The sequence below is a fragment of the Stomoxys calcitrans genome, chromosome 1, assembly GCF_963082655.1.
Source record: "Stomoxys calcitrans chromosome 1, idStoCalc2.1, whole genome shotgun sequence".
NCBI classification, from domain to species: domain Eukaryota; kingdom Metazoa; phylum Arthropoda; class Insecta; order Diptera; family Muscidae; genus Stomoxys; species Stomoxys calcitrans.
Genome location: NC_081552.1, coordinates 170,572,618 through 170,595,596, shown reverse-complemented (window position 1 = coordinate 170,595,596; position 22,979 = coordinate 170,572,618). Strand labels below are relative to the sequence as shown.

General features: G+C 40.2%; 2 protein-coding genes across 2 annotated transcripts in view; one reads left to right on the top strand and one right to left on the bottom strand.

The window, feature by feature from the left end:
- The window catches only part of LOC106090077 (UTP--glucose-1-phosphate uridylyltransferase), a 91,090-nt gene extending 80,696 nt beyond the window's left edge, over positions 1-10,394 (bottom strand). The window contains exon 1 of the mRNA XM_059365839.1: positions 10,192-10,394. Coding sequence (XP_059221822.1) covers positions 10,192-10,218 — 27 coding nt within the window. The 5' untranslated portion in view covers positions 10,219-10,394. The remainder of the gene's footprint in view (positions 1-10,191) is intronic.
- A 7,307-nt stretch (positions 10,395-17,701) lies between these two features.
- On the top strand, positions 17,702-18,588 carry LOC106081695 (small VCP/p97-interacting protein). The gene is made up of 3 exons (XM_013243848.2): positions 17,702-17,882; positions 17,946-18,113; positions 18,185-18,588. Exons 1-3 carry the CDS (start codon positions 17,817-17,819, stop codon positions 18,197-18,199), a joined length of 249 nt encoding a protein of 82 aa, XP_013099302.2. The 5' UTR covers positions 17,702-17,816; the 3' UTR covers positions 18,200-18,588.
- The last annotated feature ends 4,391 nt before the right edge of the window (positions 18,589-22,979 follow it).

Sequence of the window (22,979 nt, the reverse complement as noted above, 5' to 3'; positions counted from 1 at the left end):
CAACGGCCAGTATTTCGGCTGGAAAACTTTCCTTATCTTCGATCAGTATCCTGAAATAATGCTAGACGCATGGGTTTCACAACTCCAGCAATGCGTTTGAGATTGAGAAGGAGATACAATCTATAGAGCACTTATTCCCTACAACCATTCTTTAATAAATATCTATCTCAAATTAAGAAATTCACAGACGAATTGACAAAGAATGAAAACAGCTATCTAAACCGAAAATAGATAAAATGTGTGTTTTAGGGGGATCAATGTGGTTTTTGAAAACCAGGTTTTTGGTTTTTTGAGCTGAATATGCTAATTGATTTCTTGAAAATTCCAATTTTTCGGGTTTTTAATAAACCAGCCAAAATAACCGATTTCTTACTAATGGTTAATTTTTAAACTTTATTTGTGACAATTGTCGCTTCTTTTCATTGAAATTTTGTTTTTTTTAATAAATTCTTGGAGTTTGGCCTATAGAGGAAATGTCTTAAAAAATTTATCGAAATTCTGTCTTAAGGGAAATTATATCAAACTTTTTTTTCTATAAAGAAAATTAAAAAAGAATGCAGATTGACAAGATTTCAAAAAACAAATTTAAAGAAAATCATCAACATTTTTTTGAAAAAAAAGTCTTAAGATAAAATTGCATTGAAAAATTCATTCAAATTTCTTCTATTCATAAAATGTTGTACTAATTTTTCTAAGAAAAATTTCACCGAAATTTAAATGTTGTCTTCATCAATGTTGTCTCAGAAACTAAAAAGGATATGCTGGTTGACTTGTGACTTCTTCTAAAAGCTCTAAAAATCTAAGGATTTACTGTTATATGCAAATAACCGGGTTTTTAAAGTCTCATAAATTTAAACCGGGTTGCTAAAAAAAAAACTATTTTTCGAAAGGTTCGAAACCCGTTTTTGGGAAAAAGGGGGTTTATTGATCACCCAATTTTTTCGTATTCACAAACACAATAGTCTATTTTACTTTTAGCAAACCTACGAATAACTGCGAAACAAGTAAAATAAAGCAAAGTTTGACCAGGTGAAATATTCGTAATACGCCACCATAGCTCTTCTATTAATGTATCTATCAGGATTCGGAGCGGAGTGGAGCAGGCCTAATTTAAACGGTGCGGGAGCGACATTTTTAGAGCCCGGAGCGGAGCGGAATCGCAGAGGTTTCCATTCTCAAATACCGCTCCACTCCAACAAAATAAAAAAAGAAACTCTTTTAAAAACATATTTTTGTGCCCTTTACCATACGATGGAGGTATACTATTTATTTTCGTCGTTCCGGTTATAACTCATTGCAATATTGATCTAAGACCCAAGAAAGTATATATATTATCTATCGTCTTGACATTCTAAGTCGATTTAGCCTTGTCCGTCCGTCTGTCAAAAGTGAAGGAGGTCGGTTTTCATATAGCTCCCGTGTAAACCAATCTCTCGATCTGACTTATTGAGCCTTTAGAGGGCGCAATTACTATCCGATTTGGCTGAAATTTCTAACGTCGAATTTTGTATAGACTTCCAGCATCCACGCTAAGTATGATCCAAATCGGTTCATAACTTGATGAGTTGTCGTGTCACGCGTGAGTCACGTGATTCGTGAGTGAGATCAAGATCCAATCATGTGAATGTGCGTGTCCGTGATTGAATTAAATTCTTCGTGCGTGAGGGCGAGGGCAACTCAGGACACCCTCGCGAGACACTTACGAAACGGTTAAGACTCGATCAAAATAATGATCTGAGACCTAACGAAGTATTTATATTCTTGATCGTCTTGACTAACGACTTTACTGAAACTTTACCAGTAAGAAAAAGCGTGCGACCCAAATGTTTTTCAGTCGCAGTTTTGTAAATGGAAGGTTGCGAATTTATACTGAACGTTTTTTCTACAGCAGAAATTTCTTACTCTCCATGGCGATACAATTAAATGTGGTATCATTTGTACAACAACCACTAATCATGTAGTGCAATCCGCCATCTTGTCATCAAGTTGATCGACGTTTTGCCAACACGCACAAAGAAATTTGTGTACGTGTGTGTATACGTGTGCGTACATGAGCAGAGAATATGCGAGAAAGAAGATAACAACAAAGAGAATGCAAACAAAAATCTGACATCTTAATACTGTCAAACCTGGCCGGCTGTTAACAGCTGCTCGCGTGAGACCGCCTTATTAAATCCGCCTTGCTTACTCTCCTGCAAATTTTGACTGGAAAATTGTTACTGGATAAGTACGCGAACACACCTTACATTACGCAGCAATAGGTAAACAAAAAACAGGTGATTGTATATTGCCATCTCTTTGAATTTAATGCACCGATAAATCACTAACCTGCACCCATCTGCCGGTTGAGGTTTATCGTTAGTATAAGCGAAAAGCATATATTCAGAAAAACAAATTCCCTTGACAAGAAGAATAACGATACGAAAAATTCTAATCGAAGAATGAATAACCCGGCCTAAGTCGATTAAGCTATGTCCGTTCGTCTGTCTGTCGAAAGCACGCTAACTTTCGAAAGAGTAAAGCCAGGCGCTTGAAATTTGTGCACAAATACTTCCTATTAGTGTAGGTCGTTTGGGATTGTAAATAGGCCGTAGCGGTCCATGTTTTGACATAGTTGCCATATAAACCCATCAGAAATGACTTATCGAGCCTCTAGAAGGCGCAATTACCAAACGATTTGACTGAAATTTCGTACGCACAGTATTAGCTATGACTTTCAACAACTGTGCAAAGTATGGTTCGAATTGGTTCATCCGTAGACAATCCATAAATCGTAACTCCAACTGGAAGTGTGTCCACACAAATAAAATCTTTTCGGTTTTTATTCTTTTTCATCAATTTACGGCTAAGAATATGTACATTCCCATTTTAACTTATGTGTAAGAAACTCCGTCTTAGTTTGGGTGTTACATAATTTAATAGACATTTATAGTAAATATTTTAATTTATATACATATATTATACCCATATATTTAACAATCTTTGATAAATCTTCCACAGCTGATTTCTTACATTCTACTAAATAATAACCTAGGCTATGCGAGCATTTAAACAAATCAAAAAGGACAAGTCATTTGAAGCAACTTCCCCAGGGAAAAAATTTGATCCTGGGCAAAAATTCACTGGGTTAGGTTAGGTTGAAAAGAGGGTGCAGATATTATTCGCCCCATGCCACTATTGGCACTCTAAAAACTATAAAGTAACCTCTTAAAAGGTTTCGGTATCTGTTAGACGCGAAAGCCGGGCAATGACAAAGGAAATGCCCCAACGTCCCATCATCTTCCCCTCATGGCCTACACATGCTATCACTTGCCGCAACGATTTTACATAAGTGAGCTCCAACGACCTCCTTCTTACTTCCTTTCAGTAATAGCCTAGTCTACTAACGATCTGGATCCCCCCACAGGATTTTCGCCGTCCTACCGACCGTTTCGCTGTTCCACAATGTTGCATGCGCATTCATCACCCAATTCCTTAACTCGGACTGCGTCGACCCGAAAGGCTTCGGGTTATCCACCGCCAAATCGTCTGCCCTTTCATTTCCCATTACTCCGTTATGGCCCGGCACCCAAAAAAAATCACTAAGGGATTTGGTTTTTATGTACTTAAGGCGCAGACGCACAAATTTGCTCATAAACATTCCATTAAGGCACAGGGGCGCTATATTGCTTAAAAAAAAACTTCATAATATTTCAACTTTTAACAATAGACAGGATTTATTTAATCAATGGTGGGACGAACAAAAGAAAATTCTAAAGATGATAACAAGGACAATATTCGGAATTTTAGATGTTACCCCGTTTCTTATGGTATTAATAATTCAAATGTGGACTGCTACTGTTAATTTGCGTTTTGTTTCTTTGATTGGCTTGGGTTTTTTTCTTTTTATAAATGTTTTCATTTAAATATTTTATCATTGGCAGCGTATACCATGTTTGCATTTACAATAATCACAAGCGGTTCAGTGAACTTCTGGTAGATATTCATAGATTTTAATTGCCTACGCACAGATGAAACATTTTTGACTATTCCAATCTTTTATCTTGAACTAAATAAGTATTTTTTCTCGAATCAGTTACCAATGTGTTGTAATTTCCTTTTCAACAATCTTCCGATTTTTTATACAAAGGTTTGAAAGGTTAAACTATAGGATTTGAGTATTACACTGCATAGTTAGATTTATTTGCAGGAAGTGTAATTTACCACAGACAGAATGTCTGTCATTACACAAAAATAAATGCATTGGAAAAAGTACAGCTAATAAGCAGGGTTGTCGAGCTTGGTTAATGTGGTAATTGTATAAAAGATGCATTTTCGCAATTAATACGATTCAAATACAACATACCAACGCCCGGCCCTTGAAGCCATCACACCTAATATGGTTGAGAAAGTCTTCTAACCAAAGACGAAACGCGTGCCATAGTGGTTGGTGTGTGTTGCTATCTTTGGCTTTCCTTTTCCATTTGCATCTCCGATCATTGAGCTCGTCTCGAAGGAGAAACAAACAAAAAAAATATTTGCAAAACTTAAAGTTATAAATTTTTTGGTAAATGGAATGTATGAATACTAGGGCAAAATGTGTAAATACTAGGTTCTACGATTGAGCAGCGGAGGAAATAGATAAAAAGGCGTAAAATTTTCACAATAAACAGACAGGAAATTCACAACCACTTTACTGACATCTTTCTTGCTGACGTATTTTAATTGCGGTTGGGGAACCACTTGTAACTGACTTAGTATTCTAAATTGAAATATATTTAATTTGGGCTTTGCTACAATGTAATTCAATTTTTGGCCCTGGTGGCTTATTTCTGTATTGCTACTGAAATTGAATAAATAAATAAAAACAATTAAAAACTTGCTAAGTTCGGAAGTCCCGAACTTTGGATACCCACCACCATGGATATATTAATCATCCCATTTTATTATAACTCCACTACCATATCCATAGTTATATCTAAATTGGGGTTGGTCTCGATCATATTTTATTCAGGTCCCGAGAACTCTTACACAAGTAACAGTTTAAGCGAATCAGGCAACAAATCCGTTTTTTATGGGATTAAGCCCCTTAATTGGAAGAACGGTGTATATAGTCTGATATTTTGGGTCAAGAGTTTTAAAAAAACTCTCTATTACCAATTTGACCGTAATAGGGTTGTAAATGCAGGTTTTATGGGCTTCAGACCCCTATTCGATAGATCGGACTATATAACTATAGTCCATTATAAACCGTATTTAGGTCGGATGTCGCGAGGCTTAAAACAGCTCAATGTTTCAAAATTCATCGAAATCGGGTAATAATTGCAGCTTCTATGGGCTTCAGACCCTTAGTGTCAGACTGGTCTATATGGCAGCTGTATTTCAATATAGTCCGATCTGAACCATATTTAAATCAGATATCGGGGATAAATGCAGTTTTTTTATGGGTTTCAGACCCTTAATAGACAGATCGGTCTATATGACAGCTATACCCAAATATGGTCCGATTTTGCCCGTTCAAGAACTTAACCTGCATGCAGCAAAAAGACGTATCTGTGCCAAATTTCATACACTTTCACCAGGATTTGATCCTCTGACCTTCTGCTAGACCGATGTACCATCTACTGATCTATCACAAACCGAATCATGAAATCGGTATCATCTGTTTTTGCTGTCTTCTCTCAATATCTTCTTCAAAGCTTAAGCGATAAATTATAAAACGTTGTCTTTAATTTTCCATTCTTTACTCCCGATCACCCATGCTAACTACTAGGCAAACTACTTCCTAAATATTCGGGTTAGAACATAAAGGTGGGGCGTTAAATTGACAGTAGTCACGTTATTGGCCCATTCCAAGTATACAAATTGTTTTATTTCATTGGAGCAGTCTATAAGGACTGTGCAGTTTGTCTATACTGGTTTTTCGAATACTAAAATAGATTATTGTTATTGTAGGGGTCTTGTGATGCATACAAAGCTGGGATCGGAGATGGTATGGGTATGTTGTTGGACAGCATCTCCAAACATCCAAATATTCAGGTAATTCCTACGAAGACAACCCAGGCGAAACTATTAATTGGAGAAAATCTCTCAATGATCCTTTAGTTTAGAGACTGTTTCACTAAGCTGAGTGACAAGCTATGAGAAAGACTGGTAGTCACTCACTCTTTAAGTGAGTATGGGTTTCACTAGCTATTTCATTATTATTCGCATCGCCTTACGTTTTGAGAGTGAGAGAAGATGTGTCCAGATCTACAGTTTGAAGAAAAACGTACATTTGGCGAAAAAAACGCTACAACTCGTAGAAAAACAGAAAAGTAGTCTTCATTAATTGGAACATGGAATATGTAAAAAAAAAACAAATGAAAGCTAATTCCTAAAACGCGCGCGATTTAACACATGTCTTCTTATAATTCACGCCAATACATCTATAGTGAAACCCGATTACAAAGCAAATTGCTTACGTCTTTTTTCACATTGCCACTCATCCGATTAAGGCCCAATTATCGACTTGAAACCCTTTTTTATGGTTATTGCTTTATAGCAGATTATAGTAATATGGGCCGACGATGAGGGGATGGTGTCGAAAGTAAGCCCTAGGATCTTTGAGTGTTTAACAAGGGGAATTCTATAATGTTTTCCGATCAGACAGTTGTAGCAATGTGTTGTACACTGAGGAGGCAGCCCTTGCCGTTGAAGAATCTCTACGGGTCAATTGGATCGGGATTGGATCAGATAGTGACATGGCATAACGGACACAATGGCACGCTTAGATAAACAATGGCAATGTTGTTGTTGTTTTAGCCACATTTTCATCTGGAGGTGGCGATCCTCGTCAAGCTCCCTATGTGAGCAAGCCCGTTCCGGCCCGAAGAACCAAAAGCCGCGGGAACAAGATGGCCATTGGTTATTTAAAGGCGCCAATAACTCGCCTTGTCATAACGAGCATCATAGGCATCCGGCCCCTTACTGAGGCACTCCGTTCGATTGCGCTGATTGTCCGCCACTGCCGTGGACGCGCCCGGTAGCTCGTAGCTTCGCGTGACAGCAATGAACACCACACAGATTGGACCTTAATGGTCTAGCCAGCTATCCCGTGCCGGAACATTGGCCATAAAGTTCTCGTGACGATCGGGTCTATAAACCGGAATGAGATTGCCCACCTATGGAGCTTGACGAGGATCGCTATCCTACAGACAAATGAGCCTACAACAACAGTAACTGAGATGTTGACCTCTTCAAGTCTAGTTTGGGCAACTTATTTTTTTTGAATCCTCCGCCTACATTTCGCTACATGCAAGATATGTCGCTTGCGACATACCCACAGATTTCAGTTCCCCTGGAATGTGTAAGGTATTTTCGATTCTCACAAGCTCGTCTGTTCTACAAATCCCTTCAATCCCATGGCAGCCGGTTTTACGCACCGGATTGACCCGATGGAATCCTCATCGGCAAGGGCTGCCGCCTCAGTGTACGTGTTCGTCTTTTTTCGTCATGGGAGAGGCCTTTCCCGGAGTGCCTTCTCCGCACGCTTCTGGTCCGTGCCGGGATTGAAAAGAACCCCGGACCCTGGTTCTGTTCGGTTTGCCAGAACCGCCTTCATCATCGGTCGGTGTCGGTGAGGTGCTTGGAGTGGGTACATTTCCGTTCTTGCTCTGGCCTAACTTCGCTACGGGAGTATAGTCATACTGGCTATGTCGCTAGGTGCTGTGCGAACATAGCCAGCAGGATAACAAGCGTCGCCTTCTGTGTTATCGCAGAGACCATCCAAATCATAGATGGATATCCACCGCCCGGAAGCCTTAAGGTAGATCTACATTATCTAGAGCGAGAGGTTCAGCGCTACAAGAGATCAGGTCTAAACAACATTCATGCAGACAGGGTAGATGGTAAAGGCTACCGGATGAATGTAGTCCTTGGAGAACGACCGCCTCCCATTGCACCTAAAGAAATCGACCTTCCCCGGCAAACCAGAGTAGTTCTGGCTCAAATACGTTCCGGCAGATGCAGCCGCCTCAATTCCTACAGAGCTAGGGTTGATACCGACGTGCAAGATGTATGTCCCGATTGTAACCTGTGGACGCACCCCATCTTAGTCGCAGAGTTCCTGGGTCTTGACACACAACAGAATAAAGCAGGCGAAAGATAGAACACAATAAACTGCTACAACAACAACGGATGGTTCCAAATTAAACGACCAGGTGGGCTTTGGGGTGTAGTCTAAAGATCTAGAACTGGTCATATCGAAAAGGTTAACCGACCAGTGCAATGTGTATCAAGCGAAGATCCTTGCAATTAAGGAAGTGATAGAATGGCTAATTTATAATGTCATTACGACGATTGGCGTAAATATCTTCTCAGACAGTCAGGCAGTCATTAAATCCCTGGTTAACGTATTTCCGAATTCAAAGACCGCCCTCGACTGTCGCAGGTCTCTCAACGAGATGGCTGAACAGTTCAAAGTTCACCTGTTCTGGGTGCCGGGCCACACAAAATATCTCAGGGAATTGTAAAGCGGACGAGCTTGCGAGACCTGGAAACACCCTACATATTCCATGGATACTGGAATCTGTGGGTATGCCTCTAGCGACACGTAAGCTAAGTTTTTAGGATCAGGCCTAAAGGACAACGAATGATAGATGACCACAAAGAGGGGGCTGTAGGCGCTCTAAAACTATGTGGCCTAATCTAGACTTGAAGAGGTCGATCGCTTTGCTGTCACTAGCTAGAACAGACGTCTCAGTCATTGTGTCCATCATGACAGGTCACTTTCTAATAGGAAAACATGCTGACAGACTGAAGGTTGCCAGCAACGATTTTACAGACGCTGTGAGGACATCGAAGAAGAAGAGAGTATAGAAGACCTTCTGTGTGTGTGTGTTCCGCACTAGCAGTCAGAAAGAGTTTCACTTTAGGTTCTCATTTCTTTGATAACCTGCCTGATTTAGCGGATGTGAATACACGCAAGTTATTGGGCTTTTTAAAGCGATCTGGATGTTCGACGGTAGGAACTAGAAGGCATCTTCCTTCTTCTGTTCCTGTGGTATCACAATGGACGAAAACGTCTAAGTGAGTGATGGCAGACTGCCACTTAAACCTAACCTAATCTATTCCCTCCTAACGCTACAGACATTTGAAAGGTACAATACCATTGGTATGGCAGTCATGTAAAAACTTCTGCCCAAAGAGTTGTCGCACTGCAGCATTCCGTTCAGGCTCGTCTATAATAAGGAGGCCACTTATCATAAGGCTTAAACTTGAATCGGACGGCATTCATTTATATGTGAGAAATTTTCCCTTTTCCGTAATGGAGTGTTCGTGGACAAATTTGCATAACCACTTTCGGTAGCCCCTTTGGCGTTCGTACATAGGGGTTCTGAATCATTTCTCTGCTCCCCATTTAACTGTATCAGGTTTCGTCTGAAACTCCACGTAAGTGAAGATTGTTTGTCACCTCCGCTAACCGTTAAAGTAATGACTAACTGGAACGGCATTACTTCATATGTATATTATGTCATGTCTTCACATTCAGTGAATATTAGTTTTATGACGAACTCGATAATATTCCAAAACACTTGAATGTCAATGCATAGCAAAGTTTATCAGGCTTAGCACTCACTAAACCATGGGTTTTAACCTTTTTTCGAACAAGCAATTTCTGCTTATATGGTGAAATTATTCGAAACGCATAACGAATTCCCATTCACATTTATCAGTAGAATTTCTTATTAAATTTTTTATTTGATTTATTATCCCTTGCCAGCTCACAGGGGTAGTCACAAAAGAATATATACATTGGCGATGTTTTTTTTTATACAGATGTTATATTCAAAATGAATATAAGAAACAATATTGCAAGATATCGGCTTTATATAGTTAGATTACTCAAGTATTATGTTTGTCAATCATGAAGAAAATGCCCTCGTCTTAAGGCACCATTGAAAATCGTTAATACATTAAGGTCACATGAAGGTGAATTCAACTGAAGGAACATAGAATCATACTCTTACAAAAAAACTATCTACCATTGCTATCATTAAATATTTCTTTGTATTAATTGATAGCCCCTACATTCATCCTTATATATACATATATATATTATAAAAAATATCATAAAATTGTAGTCAATTAAATTAAATGAGACCAAAATATTGTAACCTCGAGTCCAATAAGAAGTCTTGTTGAAGTTTTTGGTTGGTCTTTTTCTCCTACCTTTCCTTCATCTGGAACGTTTAACATATTGGCAATGCACAGTTTGTTTACTTCCAGTAATCAATTTACAACAAATTATCTGCACTTCACCCTGCGCCGGTTTTTACAATTCAGAATCACGAAATAAATATTCTTATCGCCTCAAACTCAAGACAAAAAAAAACTCACGAAAATAGCCGCCAACTGATTTGACACAACCATACAACTAACAAACGAATTTGGATGATACAAAAAATTTTAAGTTTCTGTTTTGATTTTTTCCTTCCATTCAATCACTGGAATTGATACCATGCCTGCGCCACGGATTGCAGTTTCATGGGGTGACCAAATATCAAAAAAGGGAAACAGTGCGGACGACACATGAAGCGGTTTAAAGTTTTCTTCCTGCAGCGTTTTACATTAAAATTGTTATGATCTGGATTAAGGCGGATTTAATAAGGTGGTCTCACGCGAGCAGCTGTTAACAGCTGGTCAGGTTTGACAGTATTAAGATGTCAGATTTTTGTTTGCATTCTCTTTGTTGTTATTTTCTTTCTCGCATATTCTCTGCATATGTATACACGTATACACACAAGCACACAAATTTCTTTACCTGTGTTGGCAAAACGTCGATCAGCTTGAAAGCAAGATGGCGAATTGCACCATATGATTAGTGGTTGTTGTACAAATGATTTAACTAATGGCTGGTACTTTGTTCTTTTTTCACCGTTGAAAACCCTTTTTTTGAGATTATTTTTTGGAACATTACGAAAACAACAATGAAAAAATAAAAATTTTATTTATTGATACTGAATGAAATAAGCAAGTTTGTTTGCCTTAAAATCTATTATCTAAAAAAAGTAATTGGCGAATAATATCACAAAAATCAATATAGTACCAGCCTTAAATCCAAAAACAAATCCTGTCCGTTTAAAAGTGGAAATCAGTTCTGGGCTTAAATCTGAGTATTCTGTTCAGCTTTTGTGGTCAAACTCCTTATAAAAACAAACGTCGGCGATACGTTGGCTAAAAATAAGCGAAATAGTAGTACTGCGTTTATAGTGATGAAAATGGCACTTGAAACCATTGCCGGCATCATTGTTGTATGTTTTATTGGTTTCAATGCTTAGTATTCTTTATTTATTTGCGAAAAAATAAATTAAATAGCGAAAACAATGAGTGCAGATAAAAAAACATGTTTTGGTATGGAAGCAAAACCATTTAATCGCTGTCAAATTCCGCTCGCGGAACAATTAAAAATTTCACCGACTATTCCGAAAGCAGAATAAAATTCCAACCCTAAAGTCTAATACTGATATTCGTCAAAACTCATTTTAAAAGATTTGGCGATGAAGAAAATGCGAACACATTCGTAGAAATGGTACTGAGTTCTATAAGCGAAATGTCACTTCAATTAATTGCAAATGTAATTAAATGCTTACGAAATGGGCACAAATCATCTCTGTTTCAGTGTTGTTGTCTTTTTGGTGTGTTGTTGTTTGATTTTTGTTTATGTTCTGGCAAAGAATAGAGTTTCGCCAATAATTTAATAGGCACTTTCGCTCAGCCAGTACTAGGCTTTGGAGCGAACGAAAACCGCTCATTTTCATTTAAGCCTAGTACTAACTTCATTCACAGCGAAAATGACTATAAAATTATTACGAAATTCGAAGGACTCTTTTCTTTGTCAGAACACAAAAAAGTGAAACAACAACACACAAGAAAAACAGCCAGGATTCATTGAATAAGGTTAAGCCAAGCGATCAGCCGACATACAGTTTTTTTAATTTTTCGCAGTTCTTGGCATTGAACATGTCAACTTGTTCTCTTTTAACATTCATTCTTAGTTTACGTTTTCTCCCATTTGATCAAGGCGGATTTAAAAAGGTGGTCTCACGCGAACTGCCGTTGACAGCTGGTCAGGTTTGACGGTATTGAGATAACAGATTTGTGTTTGCATTCTCTTTGTACGATCAGCTTGATGACAAGTTGGCAGATTGCATCATATGATTTGTGGTTGTTGTACAAATGAGACCACCTTTAATTGTTTCGCCATGCTAGTTGATGACACTTTCAATTGGCAGATTTGACAACCTTAATGATGTTCATGGAGCGTATCCACTTATGTTATCGCAAGTGACCTAACCTTCTATTAGTGAATCCTGAAAGACAACAGTACTGAACATGACAAAACTACCAGGTAGTGTACCGTAAATAGCTGAGCACATAGCACACACAAGCAACAAAAAATGGCGCAAACTTGTAACACACACAAAATCAGAGTTGCATTAATCACTGATTTTGACAGACACTGATGCAGAGTTGATTCGGCCCATTTCGTGAGCATTTAATTACATTTGCAATTAAAATTGTGCGAAATTTGTTCTGATGCAGCGACATGTCGCTACTATTTTACTCATAGAACTCAGTACCACTTGTACGAAGGCAGGGAAAAACACGGCAACTCTGAAAGCATCCAGACGCATTTTTTTTAACACGGAGAATAAATCTTTTAATTCATAAATTGTTTTGATAAATAAACCGCTTAACAGGCATCCCACCTGCAGATTTTGCAAACAAGATGCCTGGCTATAAACCCAACGACATGGACTGCGATGTCGTTGAGGAGGAAATTTCTACTTCGCAGCATAATTTGAATGCAGACAAAATAAGCAACAAGGGCGCGCAGACTAGCGCTATCAAGAGGCAGCGTAATGAGACGGCAGTGAATTCTAACGACATTGAAATCCCAGAGCTGAGGGAAAGATTGAAAAAGCATAAGCAGACGGATGACAACCCATTTGGAATACTTAGTGTCCTCACACAAGTTGATTTTGCAGCAACTTCAACTGCAGCAACGCAAGACAACCAGGCCAATAATGGTAAAACAAACGCCAACAACAACAACAACGGTGAGACAAAACCAAAATGGTGCCCACCAATTTTTATTTATAATGTCAACATCAAAGCATTGGTTGATTCTTTGAGGGAGACAATACCTAAATTTTCTTTTAAAGTAAAGAATATTAATAAGAATAAAAGCAAGATTTTTTTCTCTGATCCGTCTGTCCATTCTTCAATGATGGCTCTTCTACGTGAGAAGGGCATCCACTCATACTCCTTTACTCCGAAGGAACTGAAACAGCCTTCCTTTATATTGCGTGGGCTTACTTCTAGCACGGAAATAGAAGAAATAAAGTCTGAGTTAGATGAATTGGTTCCGAATACTGTGGCCAATGTGACAATCTACAAAACACAAAGGAATAAGGAAACTGGTCTTTTCTTAGTCTCATTATTACCTGGGAAACAGCTATCCGATGTTTCTAATATAAGGGGCATACAAAGCCAAATTGTATCTTGGGAGAAACCAAGAAGAAAGGATTCTGAGATCCAATGTCGCAGGTGCCAACGCTGGGGCCACATTTCAAAAAATTGCAACTCTGCATACAATTGTGTGAAATGTGACAAAAAGCACGGCCCAGGCGAATGCCAACGAACAAAGGAGGATTCGTCGGATCCCTTCTGCAATAATTGCGGTGAGGCGGGCCATCCAGCGAATTGGCGGGGTTGCCCAACCTATAGGAAATATGTTGCTGCACGTCAGCAGAGATTGTCTAAGGCCATTGAGGAGAATTCTCGAGCAAAATCCAACGTCAGTAGGGCGGTCAATATGTCCATGGTGACTCCAGGCCATACATTCTCTAACTTGTTCCAGACTCGTCCGTCACAGCAAGGTGCAACTCAACAAAAACCGCCAATAATCGACCAATTTTTGAAATTGGCATCTCTCTTCTTGCATCCCGATGAATTGACCCTGGAACAGGAGGTCAACATATTCCTCTCCGAATACGCCAATATGTCAAAGTCTGAGGCCAAAGCTGAATTTTTGCGCCTTCTAAACAAAGTTAGAATTAGTTATGGACCATAGATTCATAAAATTACTAACCTTCAATGTAAGATCTCTTGTTGATACTAGTCGTCAAATAGATCTTAAAGACATTCTCCACCGTAACAAAATTGACATTGGCTTCATCCAAGAATGTCATCTGAAAAGGAATAAGAGGGCAAGAATAGATGGTTACAATTTCATTTATGACAGTTCCCCAATTGGAGTTGCCATTGTTATGAAAAATACAATTCAATATAACCGGATCTTTTTGGATGACATTGGATTAAATCTTTCCCTGGCCCAGATAGAGTTTATGAATGATGGCGCTCGAAAGAGATATTTAATTGGATCGATTTATGTCCAGTGCAATTATCCTCCGCATAAATTTGAAGCAGATCTGGCCAAACTTTTGCAGCTTTGTGGCAATTTTGATGGATTCATCCTAGGTGGTGATCTGAATTCAAGGAGCCCGGTTTGGGGTGATAATATGGAAAATATAAACGGTAAATCTTTGCGTGGATGGTTAGAAGACAATAGCCTCGAAGTGGACCGGTTATGCGATGCAGAGCCGTCATATCCAAACGGCCCTTCATTTTTGGACCACTTTTTGATGAGTCCGCATCTCTTGAACAGAACGCTGCCAAATTTTGAGATCTCGACATTACCAACCTTTTCCGATCACTTCCCAATAAAGTTGTCACTCAGAATAGATCATCCAGAGCTCATCTTGAGGACCCCCCGGACATACATCTCCTATAAGGACACCAACTGGCCGAATTTCATTCAGGATATGGACTCGGCATCCCGCCGAATTATGCCGATCTCTAGCTTTAATCTAGAGGACAATGAAATAGATGAAATGATAGATCAGTTTAAAACATCTTTCAATTGCATACACAACGCTCACACTAGGCAAATCTTAACGCAGGGTGATAAATTTCCACTTTCGGAGAAAACCAAAAAACTTTATAAGATCAAGCATAGCTGGCAGAAGGAATTGAAGAAAATCTTTCATCGAACGGGGAACCGCTTAAGCAGTGAGTATAATGTGCTGTCCAAACAGATTCAGCTGCTAAAGACCATTATTAAAGAATCAGTGAACATGGAACAAGCTGATTACTTTAACAAAAGATTGCAAGATATAAAACCAGGTCCTTCCGCTTTCAAAAAAGTATATCAAATTACGGGAAAATCTAAATCTCCGTTCTGCCAACAAATCGTCCGCAACAACAGTATACTCACCAATAGTACTGACATCGCAAACGAGTTCCATGCCTTTTACTCAGACACCTTCCGTACAAGATTACCCCTTCATCCAGTTGAGGATCTGCAATCAAAGGTCTCCAATTGTTTAAACGCGGTTCCCCGACATATCTATAATTTCGATTACGAGATCAACGCAGCCCGAAATCAGGATAATTTGCACTTCACAACTCCAGAAAGTGTCAAAGATATTGTTCAACGCATGAACAATAAGAAATCGAGTGGCCTAGATGGAATATCAAATTTTGTATTAAAGAAATTACCAGAATCAACTTTAAATCTTCTCACCTTCATCTTCAATAATTGCATAAACAATGGCTACTTCCCGTCCGATTGGAAAGTAGCAAAAATTCTCCCAATCAAAAAGAAAACTGAGTGTGCTGCTCCGTCCGATTTCCGCCCAATTTCTCTCCTGTCCAACATTGGGAAAATATTTGAGCACATTCTGAAAGAGAAAATTGAAAACGATTACATAATTGAACCTTTACCTGACTTCCAGTTTGGATTCAGAAAGACACATTCCACCCAACACGCATTATTGAAATTTCATAGCGACATCACCATCAATCTTCGAGATCAATCCTGCACGGTAGCCATATCCCTTGATATAGAGAAGGCTTTCGACTCTGTTATACATACTGGCATTTTGTATAAGCTAATAGAGTTAGAGACTGATCCGTACCTTGTTAAGATTTTACACAGCTTTTTTTCAAATCGAAGATTTTGTGTAGATATACAGGGGACACTGTCGAACTTCGGGTCCGTTGGCAGTGGCGTACCCCAAGGCAGTGTCCTAGCACCACATCTTTTCAACATATTTTTGCACGATTTTCCCCATACATCGCAAGATTCGCAGGCCATTCTATACGCAGATGATTGCCTTATATATGCTCACGATAAATCCCCAGAGATCGCCATGGAGAAAGCAGCAGTACACCTTAGACGCATCGATGAATACTATAAGACATGGGGTATTAAGATAAACGAAGCGAAATCACGAGCAGTTTGTGTAAGGAATGCATCAGGCAAATGCCCAAATTATGTGGTACCTCAGAGTAAGAGACTGGAACTTACCCTTAATGGAGTCAGCATACCCGTCGAATCCAAAGTCAAATATCTCGGTGTCACATTTGACAAGCTGCTTAAATTCAACCCACATGCCAGAGGATCACTGCAAAAGTCAAAAAAAATATTAGGTTCATTTTCCTATTTATTTAATAGCAAATACTTACCACAATCCACTAAGTTACTGCTTTACAAAGTGGCCATTAGACCCGTGCTGATATACGGCTTTCCAATCTGGTTCACTATCTCTCCGACAGTGGCCAAAGAAATGGAAATCCTAGAGAGGAAAGTGTTAAGGAAATGTATAAATAAGCACTACCAAAGCCGCACAAAAAAATATTCCAACTCTTACATCTACGATATTTCAGACATCGAACCATTGTGTTCTTATGGTTTCAAGCTTCTAGAAATATTCGTCAAAAAAATGGCCACGCACGAAAATGACCTGATAAGAGACATTTATGAATTGGAAGAACGTTCATCATGGGCTGATTCAGCTTACCTTTCACCAGTTGCCATAATCAATGAAACTTTCGACAATGAATCAGCCCCTTCCATGTTGCCAGAATTTTTCCGCAAGACTACACCTGGATCACATCGTGGATGAGAAATAAAAAAAAAATATAAAATAATATTAGTTTTATAACGCAATTTTTTACATAAATTTGCTTTTAATTGTTCTTTATGTATTTCTAAATACTTACCATGAGCACAGCTCAACTCGTTTTCTAATACTCTTCTTTGATGATTGAGACGAAACATATAAACATATGTCATATACATTATATTTTTATACATACATACATTCGTACAAACTGTGATATTTACATTTTCATTCATAACTGGTTATGCCAATTCGCTCTGTTAGCTATAGTAATTGCAGAACATTTTGTTATTTCGTTGTAGTTGTTGTCTAGTTATAAGTTATTTATTATACAGACTCTCTTTGCTCTGTAAGCAACAGTAAAGGCCGAGAGCAAGCCTTTTGTTTTCATTTTCATTTTGTTATGTTATTCATATTCATAAGTATACTCTATACTTCCAAGCGCGTAGCAATTATCTATACTAATCGTGTAATAGAACGAGACAACAATAGTTCTAAATATTATTAAGAAATCGAAAACCACATTCACATGTAATCGAAAAAGAAGAAGACTCAAATAAATATATACATACATACATACATTGTACGAAGGCAGTCAGATGCGGCTTTTACTTGGTTATATCGTCGAATCGCATGCAAGTCACCATCGTGTAAATAAAGTACACCAAACACTGCCCCAGCTCACCAATACGTGACGTTTAGTAGCGAACGCAACATAACGGATTCCAAAGACATCTGATTGCAATAAATAAATGACTAAGTATCAGTACAACAATAAATAATTTATTTTATATTTATTGGACAAGATTGAAACGCATTTAAACTATGGGCAATTTATGTTCATCATGTTGTGGAAGTTCCTCCGAGGAATCCAATCTAATGCCATCACCAGTGAGTATTTGAAGAATAACTTAAGAACTCACACGCCCGAATTTTGAGTCTTCAATGATTTAGGAAACTAGAAGAAAGCAACAATTGGAAGCAGCTGAACGCCGACGAATGGAAAATGAAACAAGAGGAATAAAAGATCCGGAGAGGGTAAAACGACAACAACAACGATCTGAAGAAATTCAAAAGCGTGAAGATGAAGCCGCTCGAACTGGGGGACAACCAGTTTTAAGGGTTTGATATTGAAGCTAATTCTTTTATCTTGTGGCCATGGTTAATAATCAATAATTGTATCTTAATTACAGTGGCAGCAGGATTAAGGTTATCGTTTAAACCATAAACATAAGAAGTCTGAGATACATTCTTAGTTTTTGACAAGAGCACAATCACCATCTTCAAATGCAACGTTCCAACTGCCGGTCAAGGGGGATCAATGACCATTTATTTGTATGTACTCGTTTGTATTGGAAAACAAAAGAATGCTTTATTAACACTTTCATTCACATTTGTAAGCACTTGTATACCAATTCATATGTATACATATCATATGTATCATCGGAAGTCATACAAGTGTATATTACGTGCGAATAAGCACTAATTTTCTTTTTTGTTGAGTATTTTTCTTTTTTTTTTTTGTTTTAAATTACACAATTATATTTATATAACTTTCATTAACCAAATACTATACACTTTTTAAATAAAAATTCTATTAATGTTAATTTAATAAATTAAAAAAAAAAAAACAACCATGTTTATTCGAAAGGTCAATGTGTATGTGTGCCCTTTAGATGGGAATATTATATCGGTTCTTGTCAGCCACTAAAATCAATTCTATGCAATGTACAGTGAACGTCATACACAATCGGCAAATATAGGTAGAAATTTTGAAAACCGGTTAACTGTTTGCATCATTAGGTAATTTGGAATTAATATGGAACCATATTAGGAATTTACCCATATTTTTAGTACAGTTTCATTTTCTACGTACTTATAATGCGTTATATGATCTATAGGTTAGATGTGCGGCGACAAATATCACCCTTTGACGGGAGGAGTCCGAAACTTGGCGCATCTCGAATTACGGAAACTATTCTTATGAAAGGAAAAAAATGTTGGACCCTAATGAATTTAACACCCAAATCTTTTTAATTTTGTTTACGCACCACCACAAGATGGGGCGTATACTAATCTAGCCATTTCGTTTCAATATTTCGAGGTAACATCATCTGCGATTTTATAAAGTATGTTGTTGTTTTTGTAGCAGTTTATTGTGTTCTATCTTTCGCCTGCTTGATTCTGTTGAGTGTCAAGACCCAGGAACTCTGCGAATAAGATGGGGTGCGTACACAGGGATCTCGGTCTGAGTCGAGTAGGTCTGGCCGGGCAGTTAAACAGGTGGCGTGTATCGTGCGGGCCCTGGTTACAATCGGGACATACATCTTGCACGTCGGCACCAATCCTAGCTCTGTAGGAATTGAGGCGGCTGCATCTGCCGGAACGTAATTGAGCCAGAACTACTCTAGTTTGCCGGGGAAGGTCGATTTCTTCAGGTGCAATGGGAGACGGTCGTTCTCCAAGGACTACATTCTGCTACCGTGTTTGCATGAATATTAGTCAGACCTGCTTGATATTGCGCTTGATCTAGAGGTTCTCTCTTGTAGCGCTCAACCTCACGCTCTAGATTATGTAGATCTATCTTAAGTCTTCTGGGCGGTGGATATCTACCCACAAGATGATGATTTGTATGGTTTCTGCGATAACAGCCCAAAAGGTATTGCTTAGACAACAAGTAGTTATGTCTTCGCACTGGTAGGATCTTTGTCTCCTGATAGAGGGGGTCCACATGAGAACTGAGGAGACAGCCCGTCGAAGTTCGGAGGGCGGCATTCTGACAGATCTGAATATTATACCACTGCGTATTCACCTCACGCGTATTTGTAGTGAACAATGCGGCTGAAGATTTGGTGGCGGATATCTTCAGATTTCTTGCAGCGAAATATGAGGCAAGTTCGTTGAGGTAGACGTTCAACCTATCGCAGATGTCATCAATGGGTAGGGGGCCTGATGCCATGATCGTACAATCGTCCGCATATGATACGATTTCTATGCCGTCTGGAGGGGGTGGAATGGAGGATAGGTAGAGGTTTAACAGTGCCGGAGATATCACCCCACTTTGGGGAACTCCATGTTTCACTCTACGGTGCTTCGACTTCTTATCTCTAAATTCCACAAATGACTGCCAGGAGGGACGTGTTGGCGATGTCATCAAATAGTTTGGCATGGCTGACCGTGTCGAATGCCTTCGATAGGTCCAGTGCCAAGAGGACCGTCCTATCACATGGCCTGGGCTGAGTGCGGTGATGGCATGCAAACCTGTTGTTGTGCTGTGCAGTCTTCGAAATCCATGTTGATGCTCGGCGAATGGAAATTCTCCTACGAGGCTCGGGAGCAGTAATGCCTCAAGCGTCTTAGCCACTGGTGAGAGAAGGGAGATCGGTCTGTACGACTCCCCCAAACTCGGGTCTTCACCAGGCTTCAGTAGCGGGATCACTGCCCATTTCCAGACATCGGGAACTATAAGAGTGTTCAATGACAGGTTAAGGACAGTGGTAAGATACTCAACTCCAGGTAAATTCAGATTCTTCAGCATCAATGTAGAGATTCCGTCGGGGCCCAACGCCTTGGAAGATTTGGCGCCACGGATGACATTCGTAACTTCGCCCACGGTAAATTGTGATGGCTGTTCATCGTCTCGGAGACCACGAATACGGTGAATGGCTCTCCTCCTTGCCCTGTCTCTCTCGGGATGCACAATAAATTGACGGTTGAACAACCTGGCGCATCTTTTCGGATCAGTCACGGTTATTGCGCCAAAAGTGACTGAGGTCCTGTCATCCCGTCTACCGGGGTTCGAGAGTGACTTAACAGTAAACCACAGTTTGCCTACACCGGTGCCTAAGTTACATTGCTCCAAGTGTTCCAACCACAAATTCCGCTTATGTTCGTTGACTACCCTGTTTCTTTCCAGATTCAGCTCGCTGATTCTGGGGTTAGCGGGGTTCATACCACGAATCCCATCACGCTCGTCTGAGAGTACCACTGCTTGCGCCGGGAAATTGGGCCGCACTTGGGGTATTCGACCGGCCGGTATAAAGCGAACGGCTGCTGTGTTAATGATGTCCCGGAATTTCCTCTCGGCCACTAGCACATCAGAGGGGGTAGCAGTTCACTGAAGCGGCGATTGGTATACTCTCTGAAGCCAGCACAATCGGCCTTCTTATGATTGATAAACGTCCGGCGGTCAGAGGTTATGAAGTCGGGTGGTCGGTCGATGGTGAGAATTATGGGGAGGTGGTCTGACCCCAAAGAGATGACGGCTTGCCAGGATACGTCACTCAGGAGATCAGGGGATGCAATGGAGATGTCTGGCGAGCTGCTGCACGTCCTCGTAATCCTAGTGGGGGAATCCTCATTCTCCGTGCAAAACGTGATGCCACGCTGGTCGTTACCTAGGGGAGAATCCATAACTTGTGATGCGATATGGCCAGATAGCAACCCACTTATGTCGAGGTTGTAAGCCTGGGCATTAATCGGGACACAGCTAGCTACTGACGGTATGTACAAGTTGTATAGCTCTATCTCGGCAGTACCGGACCTGACTGCTATCCCCATGCATTCCTTGTAGGGGTCACTAGCGCCATGCGCAGGCGAGATAGGTCTATATTGCACGGAATGGTGTATAACGAAGGCCAATCCCACACCTCCATTCCTTGAGCGATCCTTACGTAGCACATTGTAACCGTGACAACTGTGCAAGCTGCAGGTGTTGGTCAGCTTTGTCTTCTGGATCGCTGCGACCAATATGCTCTTCCGACTCATAAAGTTCTTGCCACGAAGTCCGTTGCAGTTTAACTGCAAAAACGATACACTTTCCGCCACTGGCCTGGCAATATTTGGTCTGGGATGCTGCCGTTGCGTAAATTGACGTACCGAAGAGGTCGGGGGGTCACATAGTCCGACGACGAGGACGCAAAAGGCGACGACGACGACGCTTGTGACCCACTGCTGGCTATGTTCGCACAGCACCTTGCGACATAACCGGTGTGACTATACTCCCGTAGTGAAGTGAGGCCAGAGCAAGATCGGAAATGTACCCACTCCATGCACCGGTTTCACCTTACCGACACCGACCTATGATGGAGGCGGTTCTGGCAAACCGAACAGAATCAGGGTCCGGGGTTCTTTTCAATCCCGGCACGGACCAGAAGCGTGCGGAGAAAGCACTCCTCTCCCATAACGAAAAAACACGAACACGTACACTGAGGCGGCAGCCCTTGCCGATGAAGATTCCATCGGGTCAATCCGGTGCGTACAACCAGCTGCAATGGGATTGATATAAAGTATGTATTTTCTTGAAGTATTTCACCTGTTCCTTAATGTAATGAAACAATGGCAAATTTTCATTTTGCGTAAAATTTTGGAGACACTTCTTATTGATGCAGGTCGCGGGAGAAAGCAAGTGGGCACATCGGTTCAGATTTTGATATAGCTCCCATATTAAGCGGTCCTCCGAATTGACATTTTCAGCCCAATTGTTATCCGATTGGGCTAACATTTTGCACGGAGATAGCAGTGAGCACCGCACAGGCTGGAGCATTGAGGTCTGATCGGTGCGGTGTTCATTACTGTCACGAGAAGCTTAGCTGCGAGATACCGGGCGCGTCCACAGGTTGCGGATAGCGGAATGCTCCATACGGAGTAGCTGCAACGGCAGTCGCGGACACTGCTGATTGTCCGCGACTATCGATCGGAGAGTCTCATTGAGAGGCTGGCCGGCACCGGCTCCTGCACATATACTGAGTGCCTACGATGCTCGATATGACAAGGCGAGTTATTGGCGCCTTTAAAAAACCAATGGCCATCCTGTTCTCGCGGCGAACGGCCCTTTCGACCGGAACGAGCTTGCTCACCTACAGGAGTTTGACGAGGATCGCCACCTCCACATGAGAATGTGGCTACAACAATAATAACAACGACTTCTAACAACCGTGTCAAGTACATTTAAGATCGGTCAATAACGTAATATATATCTTCCATATA